General features: G+C 44.8%; 2 protein-coding genes across 2 annotated transcripts; one reads left to right on the top strand and one right to left on the bottom strand.

Moving 5' to 3' along the window:
- Positions 1-580: 580 nt before the first annotated feature.
- Positions 581-1,996, top strand: LOC308135553 (uncharacterized protein; the record flags this gene model as incomplete). The annotated part of the gene is made up of 3 exons (XM_080503605.1): positions 581-947; positions 1,168-1,368; positions 1,674-1,996. 3 exons carry the CDS (start codon positions 581-583, stop codon positions 1,910-1,912), a joined length of 807 nt encoding a protein of 268 aa, XP_080359731.1. The 3' UTR covers positions 1,913-1,996.
- Positions 1,997-10,997: 9,001 nt separating this feature from the next.
- agxtb (alanine--glyoxylate and serine--pyruvate aminotransferase b) lies at positions 10,998-14,833 on the bottom strand (the record flags this gene model as incomplete). The annotated part of the gene is made up of 11 exons (XM_080503388.1): positions 10,998-11,105; positions 11,396-11,524; positions 11,623-11,718; positions 12,181-12,250; positions 12,425-12,523; positions 12,609-12,693; positions 12,779-12,849; positions 12,941-13,041; positions 13,137-13,201; positions 14,161-14,353; positions 14,561-14,833. The coding sequence occupies 11 exons, from the start codon at positions 14,831-14,833 to the stop codon at positions 10,998-11,000; spliced, it is 1,290 nt and encodes a 429-aa protein (XP_080359514.1).
- Positions 14,834-17,175: the final 2,342 nt, after the last annotated feature.

The raw sequence follows: 17,175 nt of genomic DNA, 5'->3' as shown, positions 1-17,175 counted from the left end.
ACGTGACTGTTTACTACATGTTTGAAAGCCTTTTTAAGTGTAACCCTCTGATTCATGAGTTATGAAAACCTTGATCAAGATTGTTTCTCTGAAGTGTTTTTATTCTTCTCAGGACCTGAAAAAGTTTGTTCAACTTTTCTTTTTTTTTTTCACAAAGTTCAGAAACTTCCAGTCCAGTGGACTATGTGTGTCTGAACATTGAACATAAAACTATATGAACGTACTGTCAACTGAATAACTTGTGTTTTATTGTAAATATACAAACATTTAGACATTTCAACACTGTAAATGTGTAAAAACCTACAATGTTTCAGCCTGAAGAAGAAACTGATGGCATTCATTGTAGTGAATCTTTAAGTTTTAAACCGCTACGGTTCGCGTGTCACGACATGGAATGCGGTCTAAACCGCTCTAGACCGCTCCAAAGGCGACCGCTTTTCCGCTCCCCTTCCGTTGGGATGCCGGGGACCATAGAACGGGTCTGAGCTTGAGCTGCTGTCTGCTGATTGGTCAGTGATTTACGTCATTCTCGGAAGTCCCGCCTTACAAACGGCAACACACGCGGTTCCATTTCACAAAGATGGCGAAAGAAAATACGTGGACCGGTGCGGAGGTCCAGCTCTTCCTCTCCATTATAGGAGAGGAGGGGGTCCAGCAGGAGCTTGACAGGGCGGTGCGAAATGAAAAGGTATTTCGAGTGGTGGTGGAACGGGTGGCGGCACATGGCTTCGTCCGCACGCCAGCGCAATGTCGCTGCAAGCTAAAGAAGCTGCTCAGCGACTACCACCGGGTGAAAGACCACAACGGCAGGAGTGGATCCCAGCGGAAGCACTGGCGGTGGTACGAAGCCATGGATGCCATTTATGGCCACCGACCGGCGAGTCAGGGACGTGAAGGCGGCGTGGACACGGCAACGGCGCTGCTGGAGTCGCTGATGGAGGAGAATGGTGAGTTAAATGCCCCAAAATGTGCTGACAACCTCTGCTCATTGTAGTTAATAAACCCGTGTGACTATGCATTCATCCGCGGCTTTCCTCAGAGCCTTTCTTTTAACAATTGCATTGAAAACAATGCCAAATGCTGTTTGTTTTGGTTAGCTTCAGCCGCTAGCGCGGTCTTAACGCTAGCCTGTGGTGCATTTAGCATGTGGGCTATGCTACATTTCAGGAAGTGGGAATCTGGGAGAGGCTGCTTCCACCTCCTCCGGCACCAGTGACGCCCGAGCCGCGCCACAGTTCCATCTGTCCCCGACGCCGTCAGCTCCATCACCCTCGCCGGCAGCTCCATCACCCTCCCCGTCAGCTCCATCACCACCACCAATGGCACCATCACAGGCTGGGCCATCCACGCTGCAGCGTCCAGGATCAGGTAAGAAATAAGCGTGGAAATGAATCCAATTTTATTGTCATTCTATAGTTAAGTAAAAATGTTTGTGTTATTAGCATTGGCATATAGTGGCAACCCCGTGGAAGGCAATAAATATAGGCCAAACCAAAACGTGTGGAATAGGATATTAACTAATAACCCCGAAATAACCCTGAACTGCTGCTGTGAATGCAGCTATGTGGTGTTTTCATGTCATCAGAAGTTGTGTCGGCATATGTTTTGGATGAGATGCATCATATGGTGCAAGTGCTCTGTTGTTTAACAGCCCCTGTCTGCTTCCTGTTTAGCCCGGAGAAGGAGGGATGCAGCCGACAGCCCCTTGGTTGCATTACTGCGGGACATGCATGCCTCCGACAGCTCTCTGGCTGAAAGGGCCCTGGAGATGCAAGGCCGGGCGCTGCAGGTGATGGAGCAGGAGTCGAGTGCCATGAGGGAGTACCTGTCCAATCAGAGGGCCAATTTGGCCAATAGCAATGCTTGTCCAGGCCCTCAGGCCACAGCGAGACCAGTCCGGCTAGTCCCCTGACTGAAGCAGCCGCTTGTAAATATTGTAAATAGTTGTTATTGTAAATAGTTGTTATTGTGTTCTGTTAATACAATTTTGATTTTCCATATGTGTTTGTGTTCATTTAATCAATATCAGCACAGAAGTAGCAACTTTCCATATCATGCCATTAATACAGATATGGCACTGTGCCAACAGTGAAACTGACATGTCCTTTATTTGTGATGCTGAATATGTTAAGTAAAGGTAAGTGTATTAATTTAATAAAATCTTGCACTTTGCTCCATGAGATATTGTTCCCCCCCCATTATGTGAAACACATTTACTATAATTATATTGACTATACATACCAAGTCCGAATGTGCAGAATGCCCTTATAATGGCTCTTGAGCATGGTGTTAGCCAGTGTCAATGTAAATATTGGAATATTCTGTGTAGTAGCTATAAGCTGAAATATTACAAGCTGTCTTCAGAAAGGATAAACACTTTAAATAAGGAGGGACAACAAGGAGGCAACTGTGGTTGGAACATATATATATACAGGAACTATGTACATTGCAGGAGGTCTTTATGCATTTAAATACTGCATCACAGCCTCTCTGACGTCCCTGCCATCCTCATCTGCACCCGGAGCCAGTGCCTCTGCAGGTTGGTCTGCTGCAGCTGATGGTGTGTCCCACTGGTCGCTGTAGTCCTCTCCATGGGACTCACACAGGTTGTGCAGAGCACAACACACCACCACCATGGACTTCACCAGGCTGATGTCACTGTCGCTCCGCTTAAGAAGGCAGCGCCAACGACCCTTCAGCCTGCCAAAGGCGTTCTCCACCACCACACGAGCTCGTGAAATCTTGCGGTTGTACACCTGCTGTTCTGCAGTCAGATGGCCAGTGTCAGGGAAGGGCTTCAGCAGCCACTTCTGCAGAGGATAGGCAGAGTCCCCCAGGATGTAGTAGCCAGCATTCACCCCGCCTATGTCTCTGGTGCATGCTGGGAAAAGGCAGCCCCGGTCAGCCAGCTCCCACAGTGTGGACAGTCTCAGGACCCTGGCATCATGCATGCTCCCCGGCATGCCTGCAAAAGCATTCCAGAAGAGCCCCTTGCCATCCACGACTCCTTGGAGGATAATAGAATGCCAGCCTTTGCGATTAAAGTAATCGCAGTGGAAGTCTTGTGGTGCCAGGATAAGAATGTGCGTTCCATCAATGGCACCAACACACTGCGGGAGCCCCCACCGGTTCTGGAAATAGGCTGCCAGGTGTTGCAGCCGCTCCTGGTTAGGAAATTCAATATGTGCAGGAACCAACAAGTGACACGCTGCATCACAGAACTCCTTCACACACCGACACACTGTGGTTCTACTGACACGAAGAGATGGCCAATACTCCGGTATTCAGCATTAGTGGCGAGCTTCCACAAAGCAACGGCAACTCTCTTCTGCAGGGGGACACACAGGCGGTAGTTCGTGTCCTGGCTCTCCATCGCTGGACGAACCAGGTCACACAGGTATTTGAATGTCTCTGCAGACATCCGGAAGTTGTGGACCCACTGTGTGCAGTTCGGGGTTAGTGCTTCCGAACTGCTCCGTACTGCTCCGCTCCGTCCCAGCACTTGTGTGTGGTGGAGACGGGGCTTTAAAGCTAAATGGTACGGTCCGGTGCGGTACGGTATGTTATGGTATGGTATGGTATGGTATGGTATGATTTCTTTTTGGACAAGGACAGTGTACAATTTGACTAAAACTGTACTAAAACCAAAGCAAAGACACAACTCTCCACTAGAGGGAGTCCCACTCCATCACTGCTGGACTTTGTTTTCATTCAAGCTTCATTTGATTCATTCATGACAAACAGTGGCAAAAAGAATTCTGTGAAAGATTTAGAGTTTCCAGGTTTTCTACATTAATTGTATATAAAATGTGATACGAGCTTCATTGGTGTCACGAGTTTGGACAAATACAAAGTGATTAACCTTCAACCACACAATCATGGGGGGAACAATACCTTTGTTGATGACATATAACAATTACAGTTACCACACCGATCCACACACTTTCCTTCCAAATGAACCACCAAATGAACCAGAGCAGTATTTTCCAGACATAAACATGAACTGAGTATCAAACAAGGAAAAACCAGAAATTTGCAAAAGAACAACCTCCACTGAAGTTAATGAGTTTGATATTTTGAAGAATGGCTGCTGAAAAAAAAGCCTGTGTGTGTGTGTGTGTGCGTGTGTGTGTGTGTGTGTGTGTGTGCGTGCGTGCGTGTGTGTGTGTGTGTGTGTGTGTGTGTGTGTGTGCGTGCGTGCGTGCGTGCGTGCGTGCGTGCGTGTGTGTGTGTCAAAAAGCAGGTTCAGGTGTGGCCTGAGGGGTCGTCAGAGGCACTCTGGACTGGAGCGTGTTCAGACAGGCAGCCACCTACAACAACACCACAGACCTCCAGGAGTACACAGACACCGTCACTTCCTACATGAGGAAGTGCATGGAAGACGTCACGATCAAAAAACCCATATCCATCCGGGCCAACCAGAAGCCGTGGTTTACAGGAGAGGTCCACAGGCTCCTGAGGGCTCGGAACGCTGCCTTCAAAGCTGGCGACGAGACGGGCCTGAGGCTAGCCCGGGCCAGCCTGGCACGTGGCATCAGGTTAGCCAAGAGACAGTACTCCAGGAGGATCGCCGACCACTTCAGTGACAGCAGAGACACCAGGAACCTGTGGAGGGGGATACAGACCATCACAGACTACAAGCCCTCTCCACAGACCTGTAACAACTCCTCCTCTCTGCCTGACCAGCTGAACCACTTCTTCGCTCACTTTGAGGCAGACAACAACACCCCGGCACAGAAGACCCCACCACCTCCTGGCGACCAGGTGCTGATGTTACCCCCGGACAGCGTGAGGCGATCCCTCAGAGGGACCAACGTACGCAAAGCCCCGGGTCCCGACAACATCCCTGGTCGTGTCCTGAGAGACTGTGCCGAGGAGCTCACAGATGTCTTCACGGACATCTTCAACACCTCACTGAGCCAGGCTGTTGTCCCCACGTGCCTCAAAGCCACCACCATCATCCCGGTCCCGAAGAAGTCGTCCCCCACCTGCCACAATGACTACCGCCCGGTCGCACTCACCCCCATCATCATGAAGTGCTTCAAGCGGCTTGTCACGCAACATATCAAGTCTGCCCTCCCCCCCACCCTGGACCCTTTCCAGTTTGCATATCGGTCCAACCGCTCGACCGATGATGCCATCTCCACTGCCCTCCACTCAGCCCCCACCCACCTGGAGACCAGAGACTCCTATGTCAGAATGCTGTTCATTGACTTCAGCTCAGCATTCAACACCATCATCCCTCAGCAGCTCACCCACAAACTGAGTCAGCTGGGGCTCAACACCTCCCTGTGTAACTGGCTGCTGGACTTCCTGACGGGGAGACCACAGGCAGTTCCAGTTGGCAGCAACACCTCCAGCACCATCATGCTCAACACTGGGGCCCCCCAGGGGTGTGTGCTGAGCCCCCTCCTCTTCACTCTGCTGACCCACGACTGCTCACCATCATTCAGCTCCAACCTTTTCATCAAGTTTGCGGACGACACAACTGTGGTGGGTCTCATCAACAACGATGAGGAGACCGCCTACAGGGACGAGGTGAGCCACCTGGCCATGTGGTGCAAGGACAACAATCTCCGCCTGAATGTGGAGAAGACGAAGAGATTGTTGTGGACTTCAGACGACGACACACCCAGCATGCTCCACTGACCATCGACGGTGCTGCAGTGGAGCGGGTAAGCAGCACCAAGTTCCTGGGAGTGCACATCTCTGAAGACCTGTCCTGGAGCAACAACACAGCATCACTGGCCAAGAAAGCACACCAGCGCCTGTACTTCCTCCGCAAGCTAAGGAGAGCAAGAGCCCCGACCCTCATCATGCACACCTTCTACAGAGGCACCATCGAAAGCATCCTCTCCAGCTGCATCACCGTGTGGTACGGCGCCTGCACCGTATCCTGCCGCAAGACTCTGCAGCGCATCGTGAGGGCAGCCGAGAGGATCATTGGTGTCTCTCTCCCCCCCTGCAGGACATATACAACACCCGCCTCACCCGCAGAGCCATCAGGATCGCAGGTGACCCCTCCCACCCCTCCCACAGCTGTTTATATGTTTATAGGGTGTATAGATTTAGATGTATAGATTTTTAAATCTTTATATTGTTCTCTTAATATATTATTAAGCCTTTGCACTGCGGGTCTCAGAGGACTGTAATTTCATCTGGGCTGTATGTCATGCATATCAGCACATTTGACAAATAAAGCTGATAAAGACTTTGACTTTGACTTTGTGTGTGTGTGTGTGTGTGTGTGTGTGTGTGTGTGTGTGTGTGTGTGTGTGTGTGTGTGTGTGTGTGTGTGTGTGTGTGTGTGTGTGTGTGTGTGTGTGTGTGTGTGTGTGTGTGTGTGTGTGTGTGTTCTCTCTCTGGGAACCCATGATTCCTGCCTGGTTTTCCATTGATTGTGTGAAGTTTAGAAGTCAGTGACCATGTTTGTGCAGTGCGCCATCGTTTCCTTTTATTCAGTGATATTCAACAATATTCAACAAAGACACAGGGAAAGTCAACAGGAGCATCCAGTAGCTTATCTTATCTTAGGGAATTCCCTTCTCAGCTCACATAGAAATGTACTTACACACACACACACACACACACACACACACACACACACACACACACACACACACACACACACACACACACACACACACACACACACACACACACACACACACACACACACACACACACACACACACACACACACACACACACACACACATATACAGGCCTGAGATCCAGTGTTAACCTTGCTTTGTTGTATCATGGAATGAGAATGTAACCGCCTACTTCAACGTTGGGAATAAAAGCGGGCAGCAGAGGGAAGAACAGATCGATGAACGAGCTGTGAGGTGACTTCACTCTCTGCCCTTGCGCAAGAATCTTGATTGTTGTGACTATTATTGCTCTCGATACTGGGGTTGTCTCTTTTCTATCATTCTAGCAGGTTTTTCACCTAACACCCCTCCACTAGAGAAGACCGTCCACTTCAGCACCACGCTGGGCAGCAGCCACTGCCTCACGGTCAGGGTCAACAACGCCCAGCTCAAGACCAAATCCTCCAGCAAGGTCAGGAAACCACTTGTTTACTTCTATTTACGGACGTATGTGGTTTCCTTAATGGGGTCAAATCTTCAGAACCAAACCAGGCAGACTTTACGACCTGTATCTTTAACATCTTTTAATATTTCTCACTGAATTTCCCATCATGCACCAGATTTTTAATTTTTTTTTACATTTATCTCCCTATTTGTTGATGTTTTCTAATTGAAAGCCACAATTTGCATCATTAACAACAAAATGTAGGAAAAACTTCACATTATTCTTACAAATTCCAGGACATGAACTCCACTGTACAAAACGTCACTGGATTATGTTACATTATAGTACATTACATAAGTACAGCACAATAGATTGTATTGTAAAGTTGTCCACATGGGGAAATCCTCTCGTACAAAGAACCTGCTTCAGTCTGGGAGCAGATTTGATCACAAAGGTTTTTCCTCCATATTAAACACAATAATGTGTTGAGACTGTCAGTAGCCCCCCGTTGATAGTCTGGAGAAATAAGTGATCAAATAACACAAAAATGAAAAATCTCTTTTCTAATCTGATGACTGGTGGATTTTCATCCCAGAGCCGTCTCCTCTGTTCTCTGTGCTGCAGGTGGAAGGGGAAGAGTTCAGCGTGGAGAAGAAGCGCAGATGGTCTGGGGAGTCGGGGTCAGAGGTCAGCGTGAAGGTCCGCTTCGAGCCTCATCAGTTGGGAGAATCCAGAGGTCACCTGACGCTGTCCTCAAAGACCCTAACCCAGTAAGATCATAGTGACCCACTCAGATTGTACAAACAGGTTGATACTTATGACACCATGACATGTGGACTGACTCTATGTTGTTTGTTTCCAGTGGGAGAATACACCCGTCAACACGCTCTATGAACACGTCACCTATGAAAAGCCGGCGGCTGAATCACTGTGAGTAAATCAAACCATGTGAACGCAGCTCTTTAGTTTCTGTGTCTTCACTTCCTCACCATTGAAAAGCCGGTGTCTTTTTGTCTGCAGGACTAGAGAGACGGCGCCTGTCCTTCCCGCTGCTGCTCCTCACACTAATGTCAACAACTCAAAGTAAGTTTGCTTTTGCTGGTTTTGTCCTGAAGGTGTTTCTCCTTGATAACAGGCTCTGGACTTGAACTGAAGTGGATCAGGTTTCTGCTGATGCACTTGAACGTCGTCATGATCAACATCTTTCATGAGACGCTTCATCTACCTAGACACCTTTGTTATTGATATTTTCATGTGTTCATATATTCCTTCATGTTTAAAGTGTTTACCTCCTCTCTCCACAGTTGTAGACGTTGTCCTCACACTTTGGTTTTCTCTTGTGTCCTGATAGAAAGAGAAAGTATGGGGACCAGCAGGACGAGCCGTACGTCAAGAAGCCAGCGAATGCGTTCATGGTGTTCCTGAAGGAGCAGAGGTCAATCAATACGGCTCGTCCCAACAGCGGAGGAAGCGCCGCGACAAACAAACTCCTGGGAGAGAAAGTGAGTGTCTTTCCTCCAGTGTCTCCACTCAGCAGTCAGTGACAATGATCATCTGATGAGTTTTATATGAACAAGCTGGCTTTTAGCTGAGCGTCAGTGTGTGCTGACAGTGTGTTGTCCTCCTTCAACAGTGGAAGTCCTTGTCAGAGGAAGAAAAGAAAAAATATAATGATGAGGCAAAGCGAGAGGCTGAGCTTCATGCTCAGAGCTTCCCGGAGTGGTCCACGAACCAGAACTATGTAAGTGAGCTCTGTTTCTACAACGCATCATGAAAACTCATGAAAGAATCAGTCAATATATTAGATCGACTCACAGAACATTGAATATGTCTTTAATTTGCAGGGAAAGAAAAGAAAGAGGATCCGAGGCACCGCCAGAGCAAAGGTACGCTATGATTGTCAAAATAAGGTGCAACATGTTGCTTCACACACACATATGCATTGTTCTTTATGTTGCACCCTCTGCTTTTCATCCTCCAGATATAATTGAACATCTGGACGGCCTGCCAGGACCAATGATGGAATCTCCTGCTCAAATAAAAAAAATATAAAAATGTACTGTTGGCTATTCCTCCTTTTGAAACTCTCTTAGGGACATTTCCACCCTTTTTCCAACATGAGTACTATATGAGTACTATATGAGTGCTTAAAATGTGTGTCGGTCATGCTGATGCTTCAACCAATCAGATTTTGTGTTAGTAACTCAGGGTCAACGTTTTCAAGCCCTCTGATTGGATCGTCAGAGAGTTCACTCCTCAGCGCTAACTGACTGCAGCGGTAATGAAATGGACAAACAAAAATATAATTGTGTTGCTTTAATCGCGGTTTAGTCAACCTAGAATAGCTGAAGGAGATAAAGAGATTTGGTGGCAGATACATTGTAAAAAAAACATTTCAAGAGGTCAATGAACGTACCGCAGCACTCCAAACACAAGGAGGTGCAGTTTACTTGCTCTCACTACAACTTCTATGCCAGGAGGTTGGGTTATAATATTTGCCATAGTGTTATTTTCAAAACCAAGAAAAGCTGACGTTTGTCACCCTCCTCGACTCCCACAAGTTTTGGGAATAGCAGCCGCTTTTTCTATGCAACTGCAGCAGAAGGAGAGTTGTGAACTCCAGACTTTATATCATCTGTAATGGTATTTATTCTGGCTACAGAAGTATCTCTCTGTGATGCAATGGCTCTTTAAACTGTATTTCTGCATGACAACATGGTTTTTGTAGCCATAAAAAGAAAGTTATTGAGGGGTGGATGGACTCAAGCACCCGAGGAGGCCTGGTGGCTGGGTCTGACCACGGCCCACCACTGACTTTCCACGTGGGCTTGAGAGCAGGAAGAAATCAGTCCAACAACTTGGGAGTTTTTCTCATAACTGTAGTGGAGTCCAGCTTTCATATACATATAACCAATACGATATCGTTAACCAGAACTACAACTACAAAGTAACCTCAGGCTCTTCTCACCATGAAACCAAAAGCAATCTCCAACCATGACCACAGCACTGCCGAGTGGCTCTACCTGCCTGCACGTCAGACCTGCCATCCACAGAAAAGATTCAGAACCATATGTGGGAGAGATAACTGCAAATCCTTCTGGAATCCTATGTCCTTCAGAAAATGGTCAAACATTTATAAAAACCTCCATGCTTGGTCTCTGCGGTTCCCAACTCAGTGATGAGCATGCTGCCGTCTCAGCTTTGCTTTCCCATCTTTCTTTTACTACATTTTGAAAAATATGAGTTTACAGTTAGTTTTTGGCTGTAACTGTGTGCTTTTTGGTGTATTTATCTATATTATCTTTATTTACCCTTTATCAACCAGACCATCCAGGGTTTACTGTGCCTTTGCCCGTAAGCTGGGAGTTAGATTGATAGAAGATGGCGAAATAAAGGAATTGTAAGCTTTCCATTCATATCTTAGGTGTTTACAATGCTGGAATTCTGGACTGCAAAATGAAAATAACATCACATAGAACATAAAGGAGATGAAATATCCAATATGCCTCTAGGCTCTGTGCAGGTTATTTTACATTTTCTGCAATGCCCAAGGCTTTCTGGACGAGGGGTTGCATTTCATCAAATCAGCCAGTTTCAACAATAACGGAAGCTTTCTGGGTACGATTTGAAAATACATTATAACCTGGAAGTAAACAAGTACATGTTAAATGAATCAATGTCATTAATTCAGAGATGCAGGAGACACGTTTGATAAAATAAAGTACACTTTAATGAAATCTTCAGTGCACTCATCATTTGCATCAATAATTATTATCATTAATAGAAGAAAGGCACTTTGTGTATGTTTTCTAAAATCTCTGCAGTCAAAAGGCACAGAAATAATGTGATCTGAGAGGTGTGTATTGTTCCGACTGTCCCGCAGGTGGAGACAATAAATGTTCCTTCTTTTCTTCCCCAATGAGCGAGTACACCCTCAGTGGGTGGGGGGATGAGGGCTCCTAAGCCCGGCTCTTTTTGCAGTTCTTCAGCGCGTCTGCCAGGGCGTGCAGTGCCTTGTCAGCATTAGTCGTCTCACAGTTGTATCCCATCAGTCCAATCCTCATCACCTAATTAAGAGAGAGGTGGAAAAAAAAGCACAGTGCATAAGAGCAGTGCCTGCAGTGAGTCAGCAGGATGATTCAGAGAACCGAACCCCGAACCGATGATTCAGCTCTTATTATAACCAATCTGTCCCATAAGAGTCATCTTGGGTCATCACATAAATGTAGCATTATAATATTTCTTTGTTAGATTTGTTCAAATTAATGTCAATTAAATATGATAACACATTTATATCAAATAATATTCTGTCTTTCAAGTGTTACTTTAAGATAAATGAAACTCTGTATGGACTGACCAAGCCAATGGAAGGGCCCAGTCCCCCGGTCATCTCCATCTGGTGGTGTTTCATCATGTAGGTCAGCAGCTCCCTCCATTCATAACCTTCAGGGATTGCAATGGTGGTGACAGACGGCAGCCTCAAATCCTGACAGACAAATAGAAAAAGTCTGCAGTCAGAGCCAAGCAACACAAATACTGGAATCTGTACATGTGAAATCTACTTCTGCTGTACGCCTGTCCCACCCTGTCAGGGATGAAGAGCTTGAGGCCCAAGTCTTCCAGTCCTCTGTACAGATATGCTGCCACCTCTTTGTGTTTCTTCCAGGACGCCTCCAGCCCCTAGGGGGAGACAAACATCCACCGAGCTCAGACAGACAAACCCTGCAGTGACGTGTGGACGTCTGCTCCGTATGATTGACTTGAAAGAAAGAATTTACTTGATAAATTAATTTATATTTTCCCAATTTGATTTAAAAGTCCAATGATATTTAATGTAAAATATTTTCAGCAAGTATCCTTCTCCTCAGCACTGTCACATAGTTGTATCTTTTATCTTTGCAGCTTTATCAGATTTTGTTTTGATGACTTCCTGAACCGTCTTTTCTGGTCATAGTTTCAAGCTATTATGTAACCTTACTAATAATGAAACCATAGCTTAATTTTAGAATAGAATAGAATAGAATAGAATAGAATAGAATAGAATAGAATAGAATACCTTATCAATTCCAGAATTTATAATGAGCCAAAGCAAAGAAAGTCAACCGATTAGAATTTTGTAATAGTTGTAGTATATCTTGTTACCTTCTCAGCAAGAATTGCCAGACTTTCTCTCAGAGCAAAGAATCCAGACACTGGCCCTGTGTGGTGATATCTAAGAGCACACATCAGAAAACATTTTTTTTTTTACAATGTACATTGCTATTGTTTTCTTTTAGATCACTTGTATTGTTGGTGTATAAACACATTTCCAATACAAAGACACGACTTTCATTTGAGTATGATTCCTGCCACAGCCTGAGTAAAAAATTGACTTTAGTGGACTTACATTCTGGCTGGCTGGCCATCACAGCCCCAGTAGTTGGACAGATGTGTCATATCGAAGAGGTAGGATACTGGTTTTGTCTTCCTGTTAAACATCTTTTGGCTGTGCGGGAGAACAAACGCTTCAGAATGCATCTATGGAAACGTGCAGTAGGGAACACAGCACGGAGACTGTTCTCTGTTCTTACCAAGCTCTGTCATTAAAAGAGATGGGTGCCGTGCCAGGAGGTGCATTCAGAGCCTTCTGAGAACCAGTGTACAGGATGTCGATATCTGGGGATGCAACAGGAGGCATGATAAATCATTCACAGTCACTTGGGGGCAAAATGAAGACGTTAATCTTTCATCGCTGCATCACTTTGTTTGTCCATAAAAATGGGTGCTGCTCCAAGTGAAGCAACTGTGTCAACCAGAAGGAGGCAGTTATGTCTGCAGAGAGAATTGGGGAGATTAAGAATTGTTTTGACACGTGATATGCTATCAGGTATAATCTGAGACATGCATATGATAGGGCGCTCACTTTCTGCAGATGTCTCCAACGCCATCCATTGGGTGACAGAGACCGGCGGAGGATTCTCCGTGTGTGAGGAAAAACAGGACAGGCTTGTGTTTTTCAATGGCCTACAAAGACATGTACGAAGAAGTTCAAATACCTGCATGTGTTTTTGTAAATGTTTCACAGTGTTGAATCAAATGTTTTGAAACTTGGTGCTCACCTGTTCAATTTCTTTATTGCTGAAATATCCCCCAGGGTTTTTCACCAGCCTGTGTACGTTGGCCCCTATTGACAAAAAAGAAAACAAGAAATTGATATGTTAATACAAGCGTATCTTAAAAATGAACATTTCCCACATAATTCAAAGTACTAAAACCTCCATGGATTTTAGAATTCTTCCAATTAATGGCACAATTTTTGTTTTATTCATTACATTTTGGATTATAAATCATACCAGTGATCAAAAATCATATCAAGCAAGAGCTGATACCTTTGTTGTGTTTTTATTGGAGCCCACAATAATCATAATTAACAAAATGTATTATCTTTTGTTATGAGGGTAGAAATGACAAGATTTCAATCATGTTCTCGTTTCTAATATGCACCTAAATATATAGTCATAATATATATTCATACAGCTCCTATCATACATGCAACGGAGCTTACAGTGTTTCACAATTTAAAAAGGAGAAGAAAAATCGATTGAAATTTAACATCAGTTTAATATTACAAGAGGAGCTTTAAAAGTAGACTAAAATAAATGATTTTATCATTATTAGGATCATATTTTGGAATATTTTCTGTCAGGCAGGCTGAAGGATCTGATCCATGAAGTGATTTTTAAATAATTAAAAGACTAAAGTATTCCCTAAAAAAAGACAGGCACGCAGTGTAGCGGTGCTATACATGTGTTTTATGTTCTCTTTATTGCAGATGTAGCCTGTTATTTGGTTTTGAGTAATCCAGTAAGTACAGTTATGATAGTTAAGTTAATGTTGAAGACACAGGTATCATAACTGCACTTACTGGATTGTTACTGCTGGTCTGACGTTATTTATGTGTGATTTGAAGATAAGATTGAGTCTAAAAGGCATGAATTTCTTGTTTTTTGACTGTAGAGCCAGACTTCCCCAGCGGAATCACAACTTTTTGCTGTAAGAGACTAAAACGTTATTTGAAAAGGAATCAGTGCAGAAGTGATGTAATTTTTACACCCTCTGTGCACTCTGTATCTGAACACTTACCCATTCTCTCTGCAATGTCTGCAACGCGCTCGCCCCAGATGCCGTTGACGGCTATAAGCACGCTCTCTCCGGGCTCCACAGTGTTGAACACCGCGCACTCCATAGCCGCGTGCCCGGAGCCGCTCATGACTATGGTCATGTTGTTTTCTGTCTGAAAGATGTACTGGACCCCTTTCTTGATGTCATTCATAATCTAGAACATGGATTGAAAACGTAAAACAGATTTGATCAACAATAAAACGTATTGGGTGATGTGGAGCTTCACACTATCCTGTGCGTAGTTACGCACAGCTTTTTGTTGGAGTCCATTCCCGAAGATCAAAGTTGGCATTTCATTTTTTTTGCTTTAGAATTCAATTAAATGAACGTGAAAAGTCCAAACTTTTAACAAAGCATTTACCTCATACATTTCTGGGTGCAGGTGACCAATAATAGGCCTGCCCTGAGCCGCTAAGACACGGGGAGGAACGTTTGAGGGTCCCGGTCCGAACAGGTAACGGAGAGGCGCTTCCAGCGGTCGGAGCATGCATGCCGGAGGAGGAATGGTGACGGAGGACATGGAGCGGTCCAGGCGCTGCAGCATGGGTGCGCTTCTCGCGGCAAGCGGACTGTCGAGAACCGCCGCTGCCTGCTGAGCGAGCAGCGCGCTCCGGCCGAACAAAGCCCGCTGCATCACGGCTGCTGTGTGTGTGTGTGTGTGTGTGTGTGTGTGTGCTGCTCCCGGGAAACCTGCACGGAGTGAGGAGTGAGACTGAGACTCGGTGTGAGTTTGGGTGAAGATTTAAAACAAACAGGTCTTTGACCTGGTGGCCACGGGGCGGTGTGCGTCACAAGACGTAGGCTTTGGTAAAGAGGTGTAGAGTACAGTGTCATGTCAAAGAGTTATTTCGCCCAGGAAGTGAGTGCACACTCTTATTAATTTTGTTAACCTCTGGGATTATTGCTGGGAATAAATAGCCTTTTTGCTGTTTTAAACTTTCACGTGTCATCTGAGGACTTCTCAAGACTTGTCGTTTTAGACCCATGTGTGGAGCAAAGGCTTCAATCAAAGAAGGGGTGGAGGGTCTGCACCACCCCCTTTGAAATAAAGGCATAATGTCAAAACCAACATTTGATTTAATGAAACTACTGAGTAAATACTGACAACGCATGTTCCAATGCAATAACAAAACAGTGCATCTGTGAGGTTCTAACACTGCAAGAATCACCTCTATTGAATCCCCAAGAATTGCTCTTAAAACATTTATCTTCATTGTGCCTTGACAAGTAAATTACTGGCTTGAAAAAAACAATGTCGTAACATACTGTTTCAGTGTCATCATGTTTAGCATAATATTGTAAAATGCCCTTACAAAATTTGTGTTAATAAGAGACGTCTGTTCTAGAGCGCCCTGCAGTCCCTTTACTGTTTGCTTGCTTGTTTGTTGTTTATTAAGTGATGCTAGTGATCCATCTCTGGATTCAGACCCACAGCACTTGACTGTTGGCCTGTGTGGAAAAGCAAGGCCCTGCACTTGGCAGCTTTGAACCGGTTGGGGTTAGTTTGTACGTGGTTTATTGATTTTGTCTGTCCCTTCGGGGACAGCAGCATTCGGTTGGTAAAGAGGAGTCTCCTCTCAGAGAGCCAATCTGCTGGCTCAGTGGATGAAGTGGGGCAGGCAAACATGCAACCACACAAACACACACGCAAGCACGCACATCTGCAATGACACACACACACACACACACATCCGCACAGTCTCGCTTATATGTATTATCCGTGACACTCACCATTACACTCACCAGCAATAATGATAATTTTCAACTGTTTTCAGGTCCACTGTTTTTTGTTACTGTTGTTTTGTTTTTGTTTTTTTGTTTTTTTTAACTTGATTTAAACAGTGGTGTGAACGTACAGATGAGCAGGACTTTTAAAATGCACAAAACCGATGGAGCCTCTCAGATGAGATGTGAATCTGTAACCACATTCAGAAATGGAGATACAATGACCACAATGACGTAGTCTCCATAGACATACAGTGTAAGAAATTCAAAAGTTTCCGTTTTTATACAACTTGATCCATAAATCAACACAAAACATAACCTTCAACTATTTGGATTATCAAATGCTTTAGTTGGTTCGTTTAGCTGCTTCATATTCAGGGTAGACTTTTCCATTTTCTTCAAGATCTACTTTTAAAGACAAAACATCCTTCCAAAACACAAATTTCCTTGTCCAAGAATAATGCTGTGTACTATCTGTGTTCCGTGTATGTTAAATCAAATTAAAGGAGTTAGTTTACTGGAGATGTTGACAATCAAATTGAAACCATTCAGGCCAAACATTTACAGTGAATATTTTCAGCATTGCTAAAATGGAATTATTAAACAAGAGCTGTGCTTCATTGTGTTAAAATAAATTTGAAAATCTAAATATGAAATGAAGAATGATGTTTTTCTTCATTTGGAAAATCTCCCTTGAATCATTGTCAAACATTTCACTGCAGGCCTGTGTGTGTTTTTCTGAGGTTACGTCAGAGGATCGGAAGAAAGTGCTCTGTGTGACTGGGTGAATAATTACACCGCTGGTAAATAAGTTGGACCTGTATTTAACCTGTACGTACCCCCCCCCCCCACACACACACACACACACACTCACACACACACAAGTTACCTTTGCCCTGTACTCAGAGCTAAAAATCTGCCCAAACAGAGCAAGAGGAGGAGCTGGAGAGAGAGAGACAGAGAGAGAGAGAGAGAGAGAGAGAGAGAGAGAGAGAGAGAGAGAGAGAGAGAGAGAGAGAGAGAGAGCGAGAGAGAGAGAGAGAGAGAGAGAGAGAGAGAGAGAGAGAGAGAGAGAGAAGAGAGAGAGAGATTTTTCCATGGATAGTTTTTGTTTAATACATCTTTTTCCATCCTAGCCTAATTATTTAAATTATGCTTCCATTAACTAACCATTTGGGCATTATTATCAAAACATTTTAAGTCAAGTCATATAAATTGATTTATTTAACTATGAGGGAAAAAAATAAAACG

The sequence above is a fragment of the Blennius ocellaris genome (assembly GCF_963422515.1).
Source record: "Blennius ocellaris genome assembly, chromosome: 10".
NCBI classification, from domain to species: Eukaryota; Metazoa; Chordata; class Actinopteri; order Blenniiformes; family Blenniidae; genus Blennius; species Blennius ocellaris.
Note: the sequence above shows the minus strand (reverse complement) of the source record. Positions and strands in the feature narration are given on the sequence as shown.